A 14042-nucleotide genomic window follows, 5' to 3' on the forward strand; every position below is an offset into this window, starting at 1 on the left:
AAGACTGGGTATAACGCATCAGTAATCGCAGAAAATCTATTATTAATGATATGGTATATAGCTATATTATTTATAAGTAAAAGCTAGTCGAGCCGTTCATGAAAGTTACGGATGATTTATTCTGTTATCGATATCGATAAATATCGTAAATATCCGAGCGTGCATTGTACTTTATATTCTGTTATCGATATCGACTTTATATTAGATAGCACAAATATCGTTTTTAGAATTTCAAACGTCTAAGATTATAGACATATGAGCTTTATGTTGTTGGGCATAAACATATATACGGGCATCTCAGATACCTATCATGATCTACGTCTCATAATTAAGAAATACATACGAATTACAACACTTTTTTATATATATGCACCTATATGAATGTCATCGTCATACGCTCAATGTTAAAGAACGATCGCGAGCGGAATTCTGAAGTAATTTTGTTCAAAATATGAAGCAGCTGGCGGAGTCACTGTGACCTTACAGGGTGCTTACAGGGTATCTGCTAGTGCTAACCTATGCATGTTTGTTTGTTTATTTTATGCACTGTTCGCACAAACGGCAATTTCAGACTGACTGACTGACTGACTGACTGCCTAGGTAGTAGGCACCTCGTAGGCATTCATGCATTTGCCATTCGCATGAAGCGCTCAACGATGCATGAACCATTCTGCAGACGAACTGTGACTCTGTGACTGCGACTGTGACTGTGACTGTGACTGTGGCACACACACACACACACACACACACATACACACACACACGCTCCTGAGTCATGGCTGGCACACCCACGGCGCAACACCTTCCTGGGTCTATGCACGGGCCAAGGCCAATGCTCATCCGCATCGGCAATTGGTCAGCCGCGTTCCAAGTATTTGCCTGGCCCCAACAATTGCCCCAATGTCAATTTAGCGTGACGAGGCCATTAGCTGTGGCCAAGGATTACCGAGCACGGCAGCAGGCCTTCCAAATGGCATTGGCCACTTCCTTATGGCTTAAAGTCTAGGGCAGAACTTTTGCATGCCTCGTCACTTACCTATGATGCACATTGTGTAGCTGGATCTGGCGTGTTGTTGTTAGTCGACGCTGCGCCGTTAGCCCACTGACTGCGCTGCTGCTGCTGCTGTTGTTGTTGTTGTTGTTGTTGTTGTTGCTGTGGTTGCTGTTGTTGCTGTTGTTGCGGCACCAGAGCGGCAGCTTCTGCAGCTTCTTCACGTCCGGCGAGAGGCCAATGATGCGCGTGGCAGCGGCACTGGCACTCACTGGTGACGTCATGTTGGCCAAATCGCTGGCATCCGTATCCGCATCGGCCTCAAGCTGCTGCTGCTGTTGCTGCTGTTGCTGCTGCTGCTCGCTGCGCAGTCGCCGCGTTGAACGACGCTGCGGCGGCGGCGGCGTTGTTTTTGGGGCCAAGCGGCGACGCTGCAAGCCATTCGCTTGATGTTGTTGCTGTTGTTGTAGCTGCTGCTGCGTTGTTGTTGTCGTTGCTGATGTTGCTGTTGCTGTTGTTTTTGTTGTTGTTGTTGTTGTTGTTGTTAGTCGACCCGTTTTCACAGGCCTCAATTTGATATCACTTAACCATTGTGGGCGTGGCACCTGTATGTTGTTATTGCTGCTATTGTACTTATTGTTGTTGTAGCTGTAGCTGTAGCTGTTGTTGTTGTTGTTGTTGTTGTTGTTGTTGTTAAAGTTATTTGTGTTGTTGTGGTTAATGTTGTTGTTGCCATTGTTGTTACTAATGTTTTGCCAATGCTGTAGCTGCAATTGCCTTGAATGTTGCAGTTGTTGTTCCTGCTGATGATGTTGATATTGTTGTTGCTGCTGTTGGTTAATAGTTGCTGCTGCTGTCATTGCTGTTGCTGTTGCTGCTGTTGCTGTTGCTGTTGCCGCTGTTGTTGTTGTCGTACCATGATTGGGCGCTGAACGCAAATCATTCAGCATCACATCCAAATCGCTGGCCAGCGAGCTGAGCAGCTGCAAAGATCAAACAATATGAAATAATATAGAGCCACAAAATCTGCGAATCTCACACAACATCAAGATGAGTAGAATTTGGGGAGAATAAAATTAAAGAAATAAAGACAAAAAAAAAAAGACAAAAAACAGCGCAGATACAACTGACGATCCCCATCTTCCATTCAGACATCTCAACTGAGTTTTTATGCATCTATTTGTGTATGGGTTTGAACCGGCAACTTCGCCCAACTAAGCTTTGATTCTCATTTTCCACCTACGATTTTGCGAAAGATGTGAAATAACTTTAAAATTAATTTCCAAAATAATACAAATGTATGAAAATACAGCTACTTAAGTATGAGTTTGAACCATCAACTTCGCCTAGCTTTAGAAGAGAATAACAAAAAATAAGTCTAGAAATTCCGCCCATAAAACTTTTGATCCCCATTGTCCAATCAAACGTCGCCAATGAATGTTTTGCATCTATATGTGTATGGGATTGAACCAGCAACTTCACCCAACTAAGGTTTTATTCTTATTTTCCACCAAATTAAATTTCAGCTTTCTTCTTGGTGCGAGCTAACCAAATTAATCAATCAGTCAACAACAAAAATTCTATGTAGAAAGACAACTGAAATCAAATGAAGGTAATTATAGAAGATTCTACAGATTGACTTGCTAAACATTCGTTATGATCCAGTGTTTAAGCAATTCTTATTTATTGCATCTAATAACTCTGATGCATAGAGTATATATAATACCATTTTTCTGTAGAAGCGATCCACTTGGCTTAGCTTTTTTTGCGAAATATTTACAAATATTTGATTGAGCTAAACAAAACAAAAAACAACAAAGAAGTAAAAGAAAAGCAATTCGCTGGAAAATTGCAATAGCTATCAGAATCGATGGGTAATCAAGTTCTATGCAAATCTGTCAGGTTTGTGGGTTAATGAACGGATGTCTCAACCAGCCATCGACTTGACACAGACAATCAAGTGCTGACGCCTCGACGGGCCGGGGCTGGCCATGAGAAACGTTGTGGCTGCCGTTGATTTTCTTTCAGTTTTTATGGCTTTTTCTCATATTTCATGTGCTATGTGCTGTGTTGTTGTATGTGTGTGTGTGTGTGTGTGTGTGTGTGTTTTTTTTTTTGTTTCTTTCTTGCCAAATCATGCCCCAGAGTCTAGGCAGTTTGGAGTCGGCCTCCGCGAGGAATTTCCGTTACACAAACAAAGCGGCCAAAAGGCCTGCAACTGGCGGCATTTGGAGCCGCTGCTGGACCTGGCCCGAACTGGTCTTGACTTCCGGCCATCGCTGGCATCGAGTGTGGAGAGGCCTTGACGGGGCGGACCAGGCTGACCAAGCTGACCAGGCTGACGAGACTGACGAGACTGACGAGGCTGACGATAAGGCAACGCCTCAAATAATTACGCGCCACTGTCTCGGCAAATGCGGCTAATAATAACGGGTTTATGTGTAGGCCGTGGCTGGGGTCGGGCTGCCCAAAAACCAAACAACAAAACGCATGCAACGTGCAACGTGCAACGTGCAACGCTTAATGCCAAAGAAAAAAACAACAAAAACAACAACAAAAAAACAAAAATGTATTCGACAGCGAACCGGCTCCCACGCTCTGTGCTAATTTGAGCTCCACTTCTGTTTTTTTTTTTTCGTTCGTTTCTTTTCTATTTTTTTTCGTTTCCAGTTGCCGTCTTTTTTTCGACTCTGCGCATTTATTTTAGTTTTTATTTATTTATTTTTTATTATTTGTTGTGTTTTTTTAATTTTTTAATTTTCTTTTTTTTTTGTCTTTTTGTTTTGCTTCACTTTGTTGTTGCTGTTGGTATTTATAAATATTTCTACAGTTTTTGGCCGAAACTTCGCGAGCTCTATGCAAATTTAATGCGCCAAAAACTGAAGCGAGCAAATGAATCGCATTTAGCAGGCACTGCAGTGCGCTACAAGCTGAACTTTTAGGTATCAGCATTAAATAAATTGAATATGAAATCAAAACAAATATATTATTGTTGATTTTCGATTTCCTTGGCTCACGTAAGGGTAGAATTTATGTAAAACAGCAGTCCCAAGGGTAAGAGGGAAAGAGATGGTCAAAGATTGGACAGGCGAAGTTACTGGTTCAAACTCACATGCAAGCAGCTGTCTGAAAATTCCTTGGAGATGTTTGTATGGAAAAAGTGGTCTGGTCTTATATTTTTAAGCGAAGTTACTGGTTCAAACTCATATACAAGTAGCTGTATGGAAATTAATTTGAGAAGTCTGCATGGAAAATGGGATTTAGTCTTATTTTATATTTATTTCTTTTTTGGCTGGAGATGGCAAAGCAGGACGAAGTTACTGGTTCAAACTCTTATACAAGAAACTCTATGAATATTCATTTGAAATATCTGAATGGAAAATATTCTTTAGGCTGAAGAAAAGTTGAATTTACGTAAACCCTATGTAATTGGCGCAGAGTCCAAGGAGTAACAGCTATGACGCTTAACTTTTTACCGGGTCAGAAGTGAACACTACGTCTGCGCGTTGAACTAACAAGCGAGAGGTCGCTGGCTCAAATCTAGTCGCTGAAGCGGAAGTGTGGACTAAAGCGAATGCATAGATGCGTGTTGAACGGCTTTGTGTGTGCCAGACAACGCCGGGTACTTACTACTAGTCCATAATACACAGATGACACAAAATAATAGCAAAAATTTGTTCTCTTAAAAATTTCATGTATATTTCTTAAGCATTTTTCACCGCCCAAACATGCCACATAAATATTAGCTTCATAGTTCGCTATTGCGCATGCTAACCAAACAATGCGTGTCACCAGTTTGCACAGGTTTTAAGCGAACCATTTAAATGGCACACGTGTTGCAAGCTGCACCAGAACACGCATACGCCTCATTGCACATTGCTTAATGTGCAGCGTGCAGTGTCGTTTTATGTGTAATATGTAAATTCAAAAGGAGAAAAAGGCCTTAAACACATGGCTTAGCGTATAATGTGCAACACACACTCAAGCACTTAAGCACACACACACACACACACACACACACTCGGTATGTAGACAGGCCAGCCAATTGAGCAATTGCCACAGCAAACAAATTCAAATTGAAAATGTGGGCAAAGCAGCGCAAAAAAAAAAACGAGAGAAAAAATGAGTAAAAAGAGCGAGAGAAAAAAAATGTATAAACGACAATCACCGAGTTTCTTGTTTGAAGTACAAACAAAACTTCAATTGGCTGCGACTGCAATTTCAATTTAGGAATCATAAAATTTGAAAACAAGAAAACCGGGCTAGCTGCGGCACGCCGAATATTAGATGCCCTTGCAGAACTAAGGCACAGAAGTGGCGCAATACACAGCCCGATTTGCTACGGTTCGGCAGATATGGGAATAAGGATAAGGATAAGGGAATATGTCTAGACAATTTAAAAAAAAAATCCATTTAAAAATTAGTTATGCTTTGCTCCAAAAATGTTTATCTCCAAATCTTAGAAAATCGCCATGAAATGCAAAATTTACATAAATTCAGTCAAGTTTTCCAAAAATTTATGTTTTAGCGCCATTTTTTTTTTTTTTTTAATTCAATCTCTGTGAGATTTGAGATAATTTATATTTTATGTTAATTTTCTTAAATTTGGAGAACTTTTTTTTGGAAGCATGGGAAACAGTGCATCTCTTAAATGCTTAGTTTGTTGATGCGGATCAAGAATATATATGCTTAATGTGATCGGAGATGTCTTCTTAAATGCGTTACACGTTTCATGACAAAACTCTCAAATTGATATTAATTTTGTAAAATTTGGGGAATCTTTTTTGTTTTTGTACGGATTGGCAAATATGTTGGCAGAATGTAGGGCCATAAATAATATTCAAAACTTTAACTCTCAGGTAAACTACACTGATTTCTTATAAAGTAGTCCGATTTCTTGCGGATTCATTCAGATTGTTGGGAAAATATTGAAATATATGTATATAGGCTATGGAAAGACCGACATTATCTATAGATATTTGAAGCCTATATATGATATAGTGAACCGATATTGGGATTTAGGGATAAATGGTCTGCCACTAAGCGTTGCAAATTTGATGACAAGCTTATGATGCCCTCCAGAAGGGTATACAAATGAAAATGAAAATTTGTTCGTGTATTTATTATAAAATTAAATTAAACGAGCTTGGGGACTTATTGCAAACGACACTGGATACGGGACAACTGGACGGTGGACAGTGGACAGTGGACAGTTGATAGTGAACATTGGACACTTACCGCAATGGCATCCATCACAGCATTAACCATGTTTGTTGTTGTTGTTGTTTCTGTTGCTGTTGTTGCTGTTGTTGTTGTTGTTGTTGTTTCGTTTATGTTGCGCTTCTTATGATTTATTTGACAGTCATGCAAACATTTTGCACAATTTCAATTCGTTGCCGTCGTCTTTTATTTCAGCCTCCGCATATGCTGCTGTTTCCTCTTCCTCTTCAGCTTCAGCTTCAGGTTCAGCTTCTGCCTCCGCTTCGGTTTCAGTTTCGGTTTCGGTCTGAGCTCCGCGTCCTTTCGCGTCCCGCGCGCTTCTCAGCTTGAAAACTGTTGACATTTAATTAACGTGCTCGATTTGCCTATGCGGCAGGTGGGCAGCACACACACACACGCACACACAATCGCGCACACACACTCACGCATACATGATTGAAAAGTGCTGGGCAGCTGTGGATAAAAAAGATTGACAACGAGTTAGTGCTGGGCTTATAAATACCTGAAGCTGTTAATAGGTGTCGAGTGAGCGTTAAAAGAACTGTCTACTCAAGCGAACCAGTTGCCAGCTCTGACAAAGAACATTAATAATGTACTTAAAAGTTGATTTGTAGTTTACGCTCATATTATCATTAATTGGCTACTTTTCTCCATGCAGAGTTAACAGTCTTTCTCGATTTTATTGTGAATGATGAAAAGATGAGATCATCGAATATTATCAATTATGATTCGAAATACATCAAATATTTCGGGCACTAATCAGAACCTATTCTTATATGGGAACATCAAAAATACTCTACAGAAATGTTCTGCTCAGTCAGTCGTTTCTTTTACAAACATTAACATTTTTATTTTGCCCACAATTTAAGAGATTTCTTAAGTCAACCAATCGAATATGTATAATATAATATAATATATAGAAGAAAAGTTCACTTTCCCTTCTCCGAGAATAAAATTCTAATATATTTGTTTTATATTTTTCTTCAAAATCTTGAAAAAGAATCGATTTCCTTTTTTTCACTGAGAACAGTTTGAAATAATTATAATTTGTAGCTTATTTCTTGTGATATTTTAACATACTTTTGTTTACCTTGAAAAATCCCTTTAAAAAACCTCGTAGAGAAAACAATTTAACGAAGTTTTCTCCTCAAATTCTTATCCAAAATAATCGCTAATTATTGAAATGAATAGTCAAGATGGAAGTAACACACAAAGCGTATTAGTTGGTGATTGGCAGACAAATTGATAGATTCGATTTATGACGACCATATGCTCATTATGAATGTCTAACTGCTGAGCAGTTGAGTGTGAGCCGGCGGCGGCGATGCCAAATGCCAATTGGCATCCCTCACACGGTGCGCAATAAGCCAAATGAAAAGTGAATGTATTTTGCGGATAGTCGTACTTTTAATTAAAAACTGCGCCATGGCTAACGGAGCAATCGTGCTGTCCAAACATTGCCGAGATGTTTGACGATGATGTCCGTCCACTCGACCGCAGCTATATGTCCGTATGTCTGGCTCGATGTCTCTCTGTGTGTGTGTGTGTGTGTGTGTGTGTGTGTGTCTGGCTGGTTGTCCTAACCGCATTGCGCGACGCATGAATATAAAAACTTGTTTCACGTATTTTTCACAATTTTCCGCATTTATATGCTCATTAATTACATTTTTCATTTCCATTCCCATTTCCATTTCCATTTGCATTTACATAACCATTTCTTGTGTGTCGGCCTTATGTTATTTCGCATTAAATTTTCTTTGCTTTTTTCGATAATCATTTTATTTTGTTTGCTGTTAACTGGCTCAGAAAATACAGCAGCCTGCTCAAAATTCCACAGCAGTTGACGGAAGTTGAATTGCAAATTAAAGTGCCAGCGATTTACACGATTTGATAACAAACAACAGCCAAAGGCAACTTGAACTGCATTCGAACTACGCACAATTTAAGCTCAGCCAATAAAATGAAACAAACATGAAAAAAAAAAACAGCAGTATAAATACGATTGTCAACTGTGCTCAACGAGCAGATACCCAGCAAAGAGCTCTTCAATTCGCTTCAGCTGAACTCTATCCAAATGTTCAACATTATGCTTCGGTTCAAAGTGAACCAAAAACCGGTTTGATTCAAGTTTAAGTTCAGCTGATCTCTACACAAATATTCAATGAAAACCCGGTTCGGTTCAAGCATAGGTTCAGCTGATCTTTATCCAAAAATTCGGCTATAAGTTTCTGTTCAAGTTGCACCAATCACCTGTTCGGTTCAACTTTAAGTTCAGGTACTCTTTATCGAAGCTTTGGGTTCAAGTTCAGCTGATCTTTATTCAAATATCCGACTTTCATTTTCGGTTCAAAGTGAATCAAAAACCGGTTCGGTTTAACAACGGCTCCGTGTTACCCTACTCGCCTTCTTGACAGGGTAATAAAATATAAACAAATAAAACGTTAGTTAAACACAAAAAGATACAAAAACAATAAAAAAAAAAAAAAATTGTGTGACACAAAAAACGCGTGAAAAAAAAAGAACGCGTGAAATCGACGCAGTTAACGTCGCGTCGCTGTCGCTGCGCAGTCGCAGTCGCAGTCGCAGCTCATTACTCAAGCTTAAATGCATACGAAATGAGATTTTGTCTCCGGAGTTTTATTTATTTAAGCTTCATTGTATATATAAATTGTTTATTATATGATATACACACTATGCACAATGCCGAGTGCTTTGAATTTCTCATGAGGCCCATTCAAATCGACACTGACAAGAGACACAGAAAGAGAGAGAGAGAAAGAGATATTATATCATATTTATGTGAAAAGCGAAACAAGAAATTTACAATTTTTAGCCATACGATTTTATTTCTATATTTAGTCAAAATGAGTATGGTCTAGAACTAGCCAAATATGAATACGAACATTATGGAATGCGGAACTTAATAAAATGTGAGACAATGGAAAGTGAATCATAGCAATGAATAGCAGATGTTTGCGGTACGTACCATTGCCCTACGATACTTTGAATCAATTGAAAAATGTATTACATATAGAACACTAAGCAGGAAAACAAACAATCGAATCAAAATCATGTGGAACAATATGGGCTGCATCGTAAAGGTGAGCAGAGCAGTAAGAACGAATGGATGAATGTGGAACAGTAGAATGAAATAGTTAATTGAATTTAATTTTAATTTAAAAACGAATTAACTTTGAAATAATAAACTAAGGAAATATACCAGGAACAGTAGACAATTTGTAACTAAAAGAACGTGAGAACGTTTGATTTGTGCAACAGATGAAATTGTAATGGAATATTAAAGAGTCTTAACTCTAAAACAACTAAAATGAAATGGAAAACAGTGTTGTGTAACAATTGGAATGGAACAAATGGAAAACAATATAAAGCGACTACAAACTTTTTGATACATCAAAATATAACTAGAATCTGCGTTTACCTAAATTACTTATATAAATAAATAAAAGTAGCTTATTATATATTTAAAATGGAAAGGCCGCTTAAGGCAGCATTAAATAAATACTAAATAAATACCAAAATAAAAAAATAAACTGCCTCAGTTTAACCCAATTAAAATACACAACAACGAAAATTAAATTTTGTTAATGTATACCAAAAAATAAATTGTCATATTTATTTATTGTTTAATTCGTTTCTTTTTTGCAATCAATTTTTGTTTACCCAGCTTTTCATTTGCTTGTGGCTTTGGATCTTATGTTTTCTTTTTTAAAATGTTTCACTTCACAGTAAAATATAGTTTAAGTGCGGCTTGCAATCAGAACAATACACCAATCGAATTCCCTGTTAATCATCAAATAAACAATAAATATTTAAGCCGGACTTTAACTATTGATATGGCTTGTAAGAAACACACCGCCATCGTCTCACTATTTTTCAATATTTCAACAGCTTTTGAACAATCTAAATATTTATGAGCCAAAGAGCATTTGTGCTTCGCACTGGGCATCAAGTTTTCCCAACTTGTTGATGTCGCTTGTTTATATTTACCATTTTGTGGACCGGCTCATTAGCAAAAAGCGACACATGAGACAGCAGCAAAAACAACAATAAGAGCTCTGTGACAAAAGAGTTTTGTATGGCATGAAATTTCAGACCAAGTTCCAGTTGCCCAGTTGCCCCCGCCCGCCTGCCATGCCTCGCAGCTCAACGTTGTTAATACACTATCTTAACGATTGTTTATTAATTTTGCTTTTATGCAATACGCAAAGTTGGGTTATTATTTATGTTAAGGTAACAAAACAAGACCACAAGAGAAAAAGAGGTTAAAGCGGCGTTAAATTGAAGTTAATTAAATGATATTGAGCCATAAATTGAAGACGGCATTGCGCATTGGTCAGACAGAGATACATATACATAAAGAAATACAGATACAGATACAGATACAGATACAGATACATTTACAGATACAGATACAGATACATTTACAGATACAGATACAGATACAGATACATTTACAGATACAGATACAGATACAGATACAGATACAGATACAGATACAGATACAGATACAGATACAGATACAGATACAGATACAGATACAGATACAGATACAGATACAGAGACAGATACAGATCCAGATACAGATACAGATACAGATACAGATACAGATACAGATACAGATACAGATACAGATACAGATAACAGATCAGATACAGATACAGATACAGACACAGACACAGATACAGATACAGATACAGATACAGATTACAGACAGATACAGATACAGATACAGACGATACAGATACAGATACGATACAGATACAGATACAGATACAGATACAGATACAGATACCGATACAGATACAGATACAGATACAGATACAGATACAGATACAGAGACAGATACAGATACAGATACAGATACAGATACAGATACAGAGACAGATACAGATACAGATACAGATACAGATACAGATACAGATACAGATACAGATACAGATACAGATACAGATACAGATACAGATACAGATACAGATACAGATACAGATACAGTACAGATACAGATACAGATAATACAGATACAGATACAGATACAGATACGATACAGATACAGATACAGATACATATACAGATACAGATACAGATACAGATACAGATACAGGATACAGATACAGATACAGATACAGATACAGATACAGATACAGATACAGATACAGATACAGATACAGATACAGATACAGATACAGATACAGATACAGATACAGATACAGATACAGATACAGATACAGAATACAGATACAGATACAGATACAGATACAGATACAGATACAGATACAGATACAGATACAGATACCAGATACAGATACCAGATACAGATACAGATACAGATACAGATACAGATACAGATACAGATACAGATACAGATACAGATTACAGATACAGATACAGATACGAATACAGATACAGATACAGATACAGACTAGATACAGATACAGAGATACAGATACAGATACAGATACAGATACAGATACAGATACAGATACAGATACAGATACAGATACAGATACAGATACAGATACAGATACAGATACAGATACAGATACAGATACAGATACAGATACAGATACAGATACAGATACAGATACAGATACAGATACAGATACAGATACAGATACAGATCACAGATACAGATACAGATACAGATACAGATACAGATACAGATACAGATACAGATACAGATACAGATACAGATACAGATACAGATACAGATACAGATACAGATACAGATACAGATACAGATACAGATACAGATACAGATACAGATACAGATACAGAGATACAGGTACAGATATATTATTTATATATATATATACATATATATATATATATATATATATATATATATATACAGATTGGCAGATACGGCAGCAACACGCCAGCTGCTCACAGCTGAGAGCTAGAGTTAAGGCACGGCGCGAGATACACAGATGCAGATACAGATACAGATACAGATACGCACATTTGTAGTTTTGTGAATGCTGAAATACGTTCGCTTGGGTCGCTTATCTAAGACAGAACCGGGTTCTCGCTTTTGTTTCGAGCAGCTTTGCGCTGTGATAAACGCTCAGCTCTCGCTGTTGATAAGCGACGGCACGCACGGGCAGAGCTGTCGCTGCCGGCGTCGCTGCTGACGTCGCTGCTGACGTCGTACGACGCTGTAAATTGAGGCTGAAGGTGAATTTGCGTGCGCATCTCGAGTGTCGCCAAGGCGATGCGCATTCTTCGCATTCTGTCAATTGATTCCTCAATAAATCAATTGAAATTTCTGTGCGATAAGCGTGTCGATTTGCCACAATTGAAATGCAGCCCAACCCTCTCTCCGCACACTGCGCCACAAAACAACAACAACAACAACATGTGTCCTTTGCAAAAAATTGTTGCATATACGTATTTTTTGCGCCTTAATAAGTCTCAAGTGCCTGCCAATCAATTGGGGGCCGATATGGCTGCCTGCAGCCTTGCCGCACGTATCTTTCAGATAGTGTATCTATGATACTTGCCAGCCAGCTACAATGCAAATTAGCGTGCGCAAGGTCAGTGTTCCAATTGGCTGGCGACATGTTTAAGATACTTTTGACACACTTTCTGACACGTTTCCAACTCAATCAGGCCCAACCGAACTGGTATTTTTCCATATGGAAATCTATCTATCAGCGAGCCATGCTCATTATACAATATCTTGCATCCAGCATGATATATTTTTATAGATTCATGCATATATGTATGCTAAATAATTGTTATTTAATACTTAAATTTATGGAGCCTAACGAATCACGCTGAAAACTACGTATTTCAATACATACAAAGCTGCGACAAACAAAAGATCCATAAATAAATAAATATATATATATAAAGTCAAGATTTCATTTAAAACTAATCTTTCATATCATATAATATTTTCTAATTAAAAAAAAAAATTTTAAATAAATCAATTGAGTTTCAGCTAATAGAAGGAAATGTCTAGAAGAAAATGAAAAATGCTTGCCTTGGGAAAGTTGGAGGCCAAAAGGAGTGTCATGCTTAGAAGATGATGTTTGGAAAATTCTTGGCACAGACATGAACTAGCATCTTCTTGCAACTCTATTAGGCCACACAGAAGATGCAACTTTTACTTTCAGCGCGCTGGCAACAGCTAAGGAAACAGAAACAGAAACAGAAACTACTCGCAACGACAAACAAACAAACAAACAAATAAACAGACAGACAAACAGGCAAACAGACAAACAGGCAGAGACAAAGCGACAGAGTGCAGCAGGCGATTGCTGGCGGCGGGGCAGGGTGGGGTTGGGTTCTTCGCTGAGGGACACATGCAACACAAATATGACAATACAATGACGACAGTTTGCACGAACGCCAACAAACTAGAGCGCGGGGGGAGAGGAGGGGGGGAGGGGGGGCACAGAAGTGCTCAACGGGAACACATTCGTACATATCAGCGAAAGCAAATAAAACGCACGAGAAAGCAAGGTTTACGCATAGCCGAACTTGAAATACCCTTGCTTACGAAACATGCGCAGCATAAAATATTCCAATCTTAGGTTAACTAGATGATATCCGATTGTTCCTGTCGATATATATATATATATATATACGATACATAAAGTTGAATATAGATGCTTCCTAAGTGTTGGGAGACCTATCGGTAAGTATATTCGAGATATCCTAAAAGGAGAAAAGTTTTCTTTATTATGGAACTACTGTTCCTATAGGAACTATATTGTATTCTACTCCGATTTTAATAAACATGTTTTATACAAATTTAAGTAATTGATTATTTTTCGAAAACATAATTTCAAAAATGTTTGTTTAT

The 14042-nt window shown here is 38.0% G+C and overlaps 1 protein-coding gene across 2 annotated transcripts in view; it reads right to left on the reverse strand.

Moving 5' to 3' along the window:
* spri (Src homology 2 domain-containing protein sprint) overlaps nucleotides 1–14042 on the reverse strand; it is a 115361-nt gene that overhangs the window by 97371 nt on the left and 3948 nt on the right. For both annotated transcript variants that reach the window (XM_032440379.2, XM_032440376.2), the window contains exons 2-3: nucleotides 6230–6664; nucleotides 1037–1974 (exon numbers count right to left, since the gene is read on the reverse strand). In XM_032440379.2, the coding sequence (XP_032296270.2) occupies nucleotides 1037–1974; nucleotides 6230–6259 (968 nt within the window). In that variant the 5' untranslated portion in view covers nucleotides 6260–6664. The remainder of the gene's footprint in view (nucleotides 1–1036; nucleotides 1975–6229; nucleotides 6665–14042) is intronic.

The sequence above is a fragment of the Drosophila virilis genome, chromosome X, assembly GCF_030788295.1.
Source record: "Drosophila virilis strain 15010-1051.87 chromosome X, Dvir_AGI_RSII-ME, whole genome shotgun sequence".
In the NCBI taxonomy this organism is placed as follows: domain Eukaryota; kingdom Metazoa; phylum Arthropoda; class Insecta; order Diptera; family Drosophilidae; genus Drosophila; species Drosophila virilis.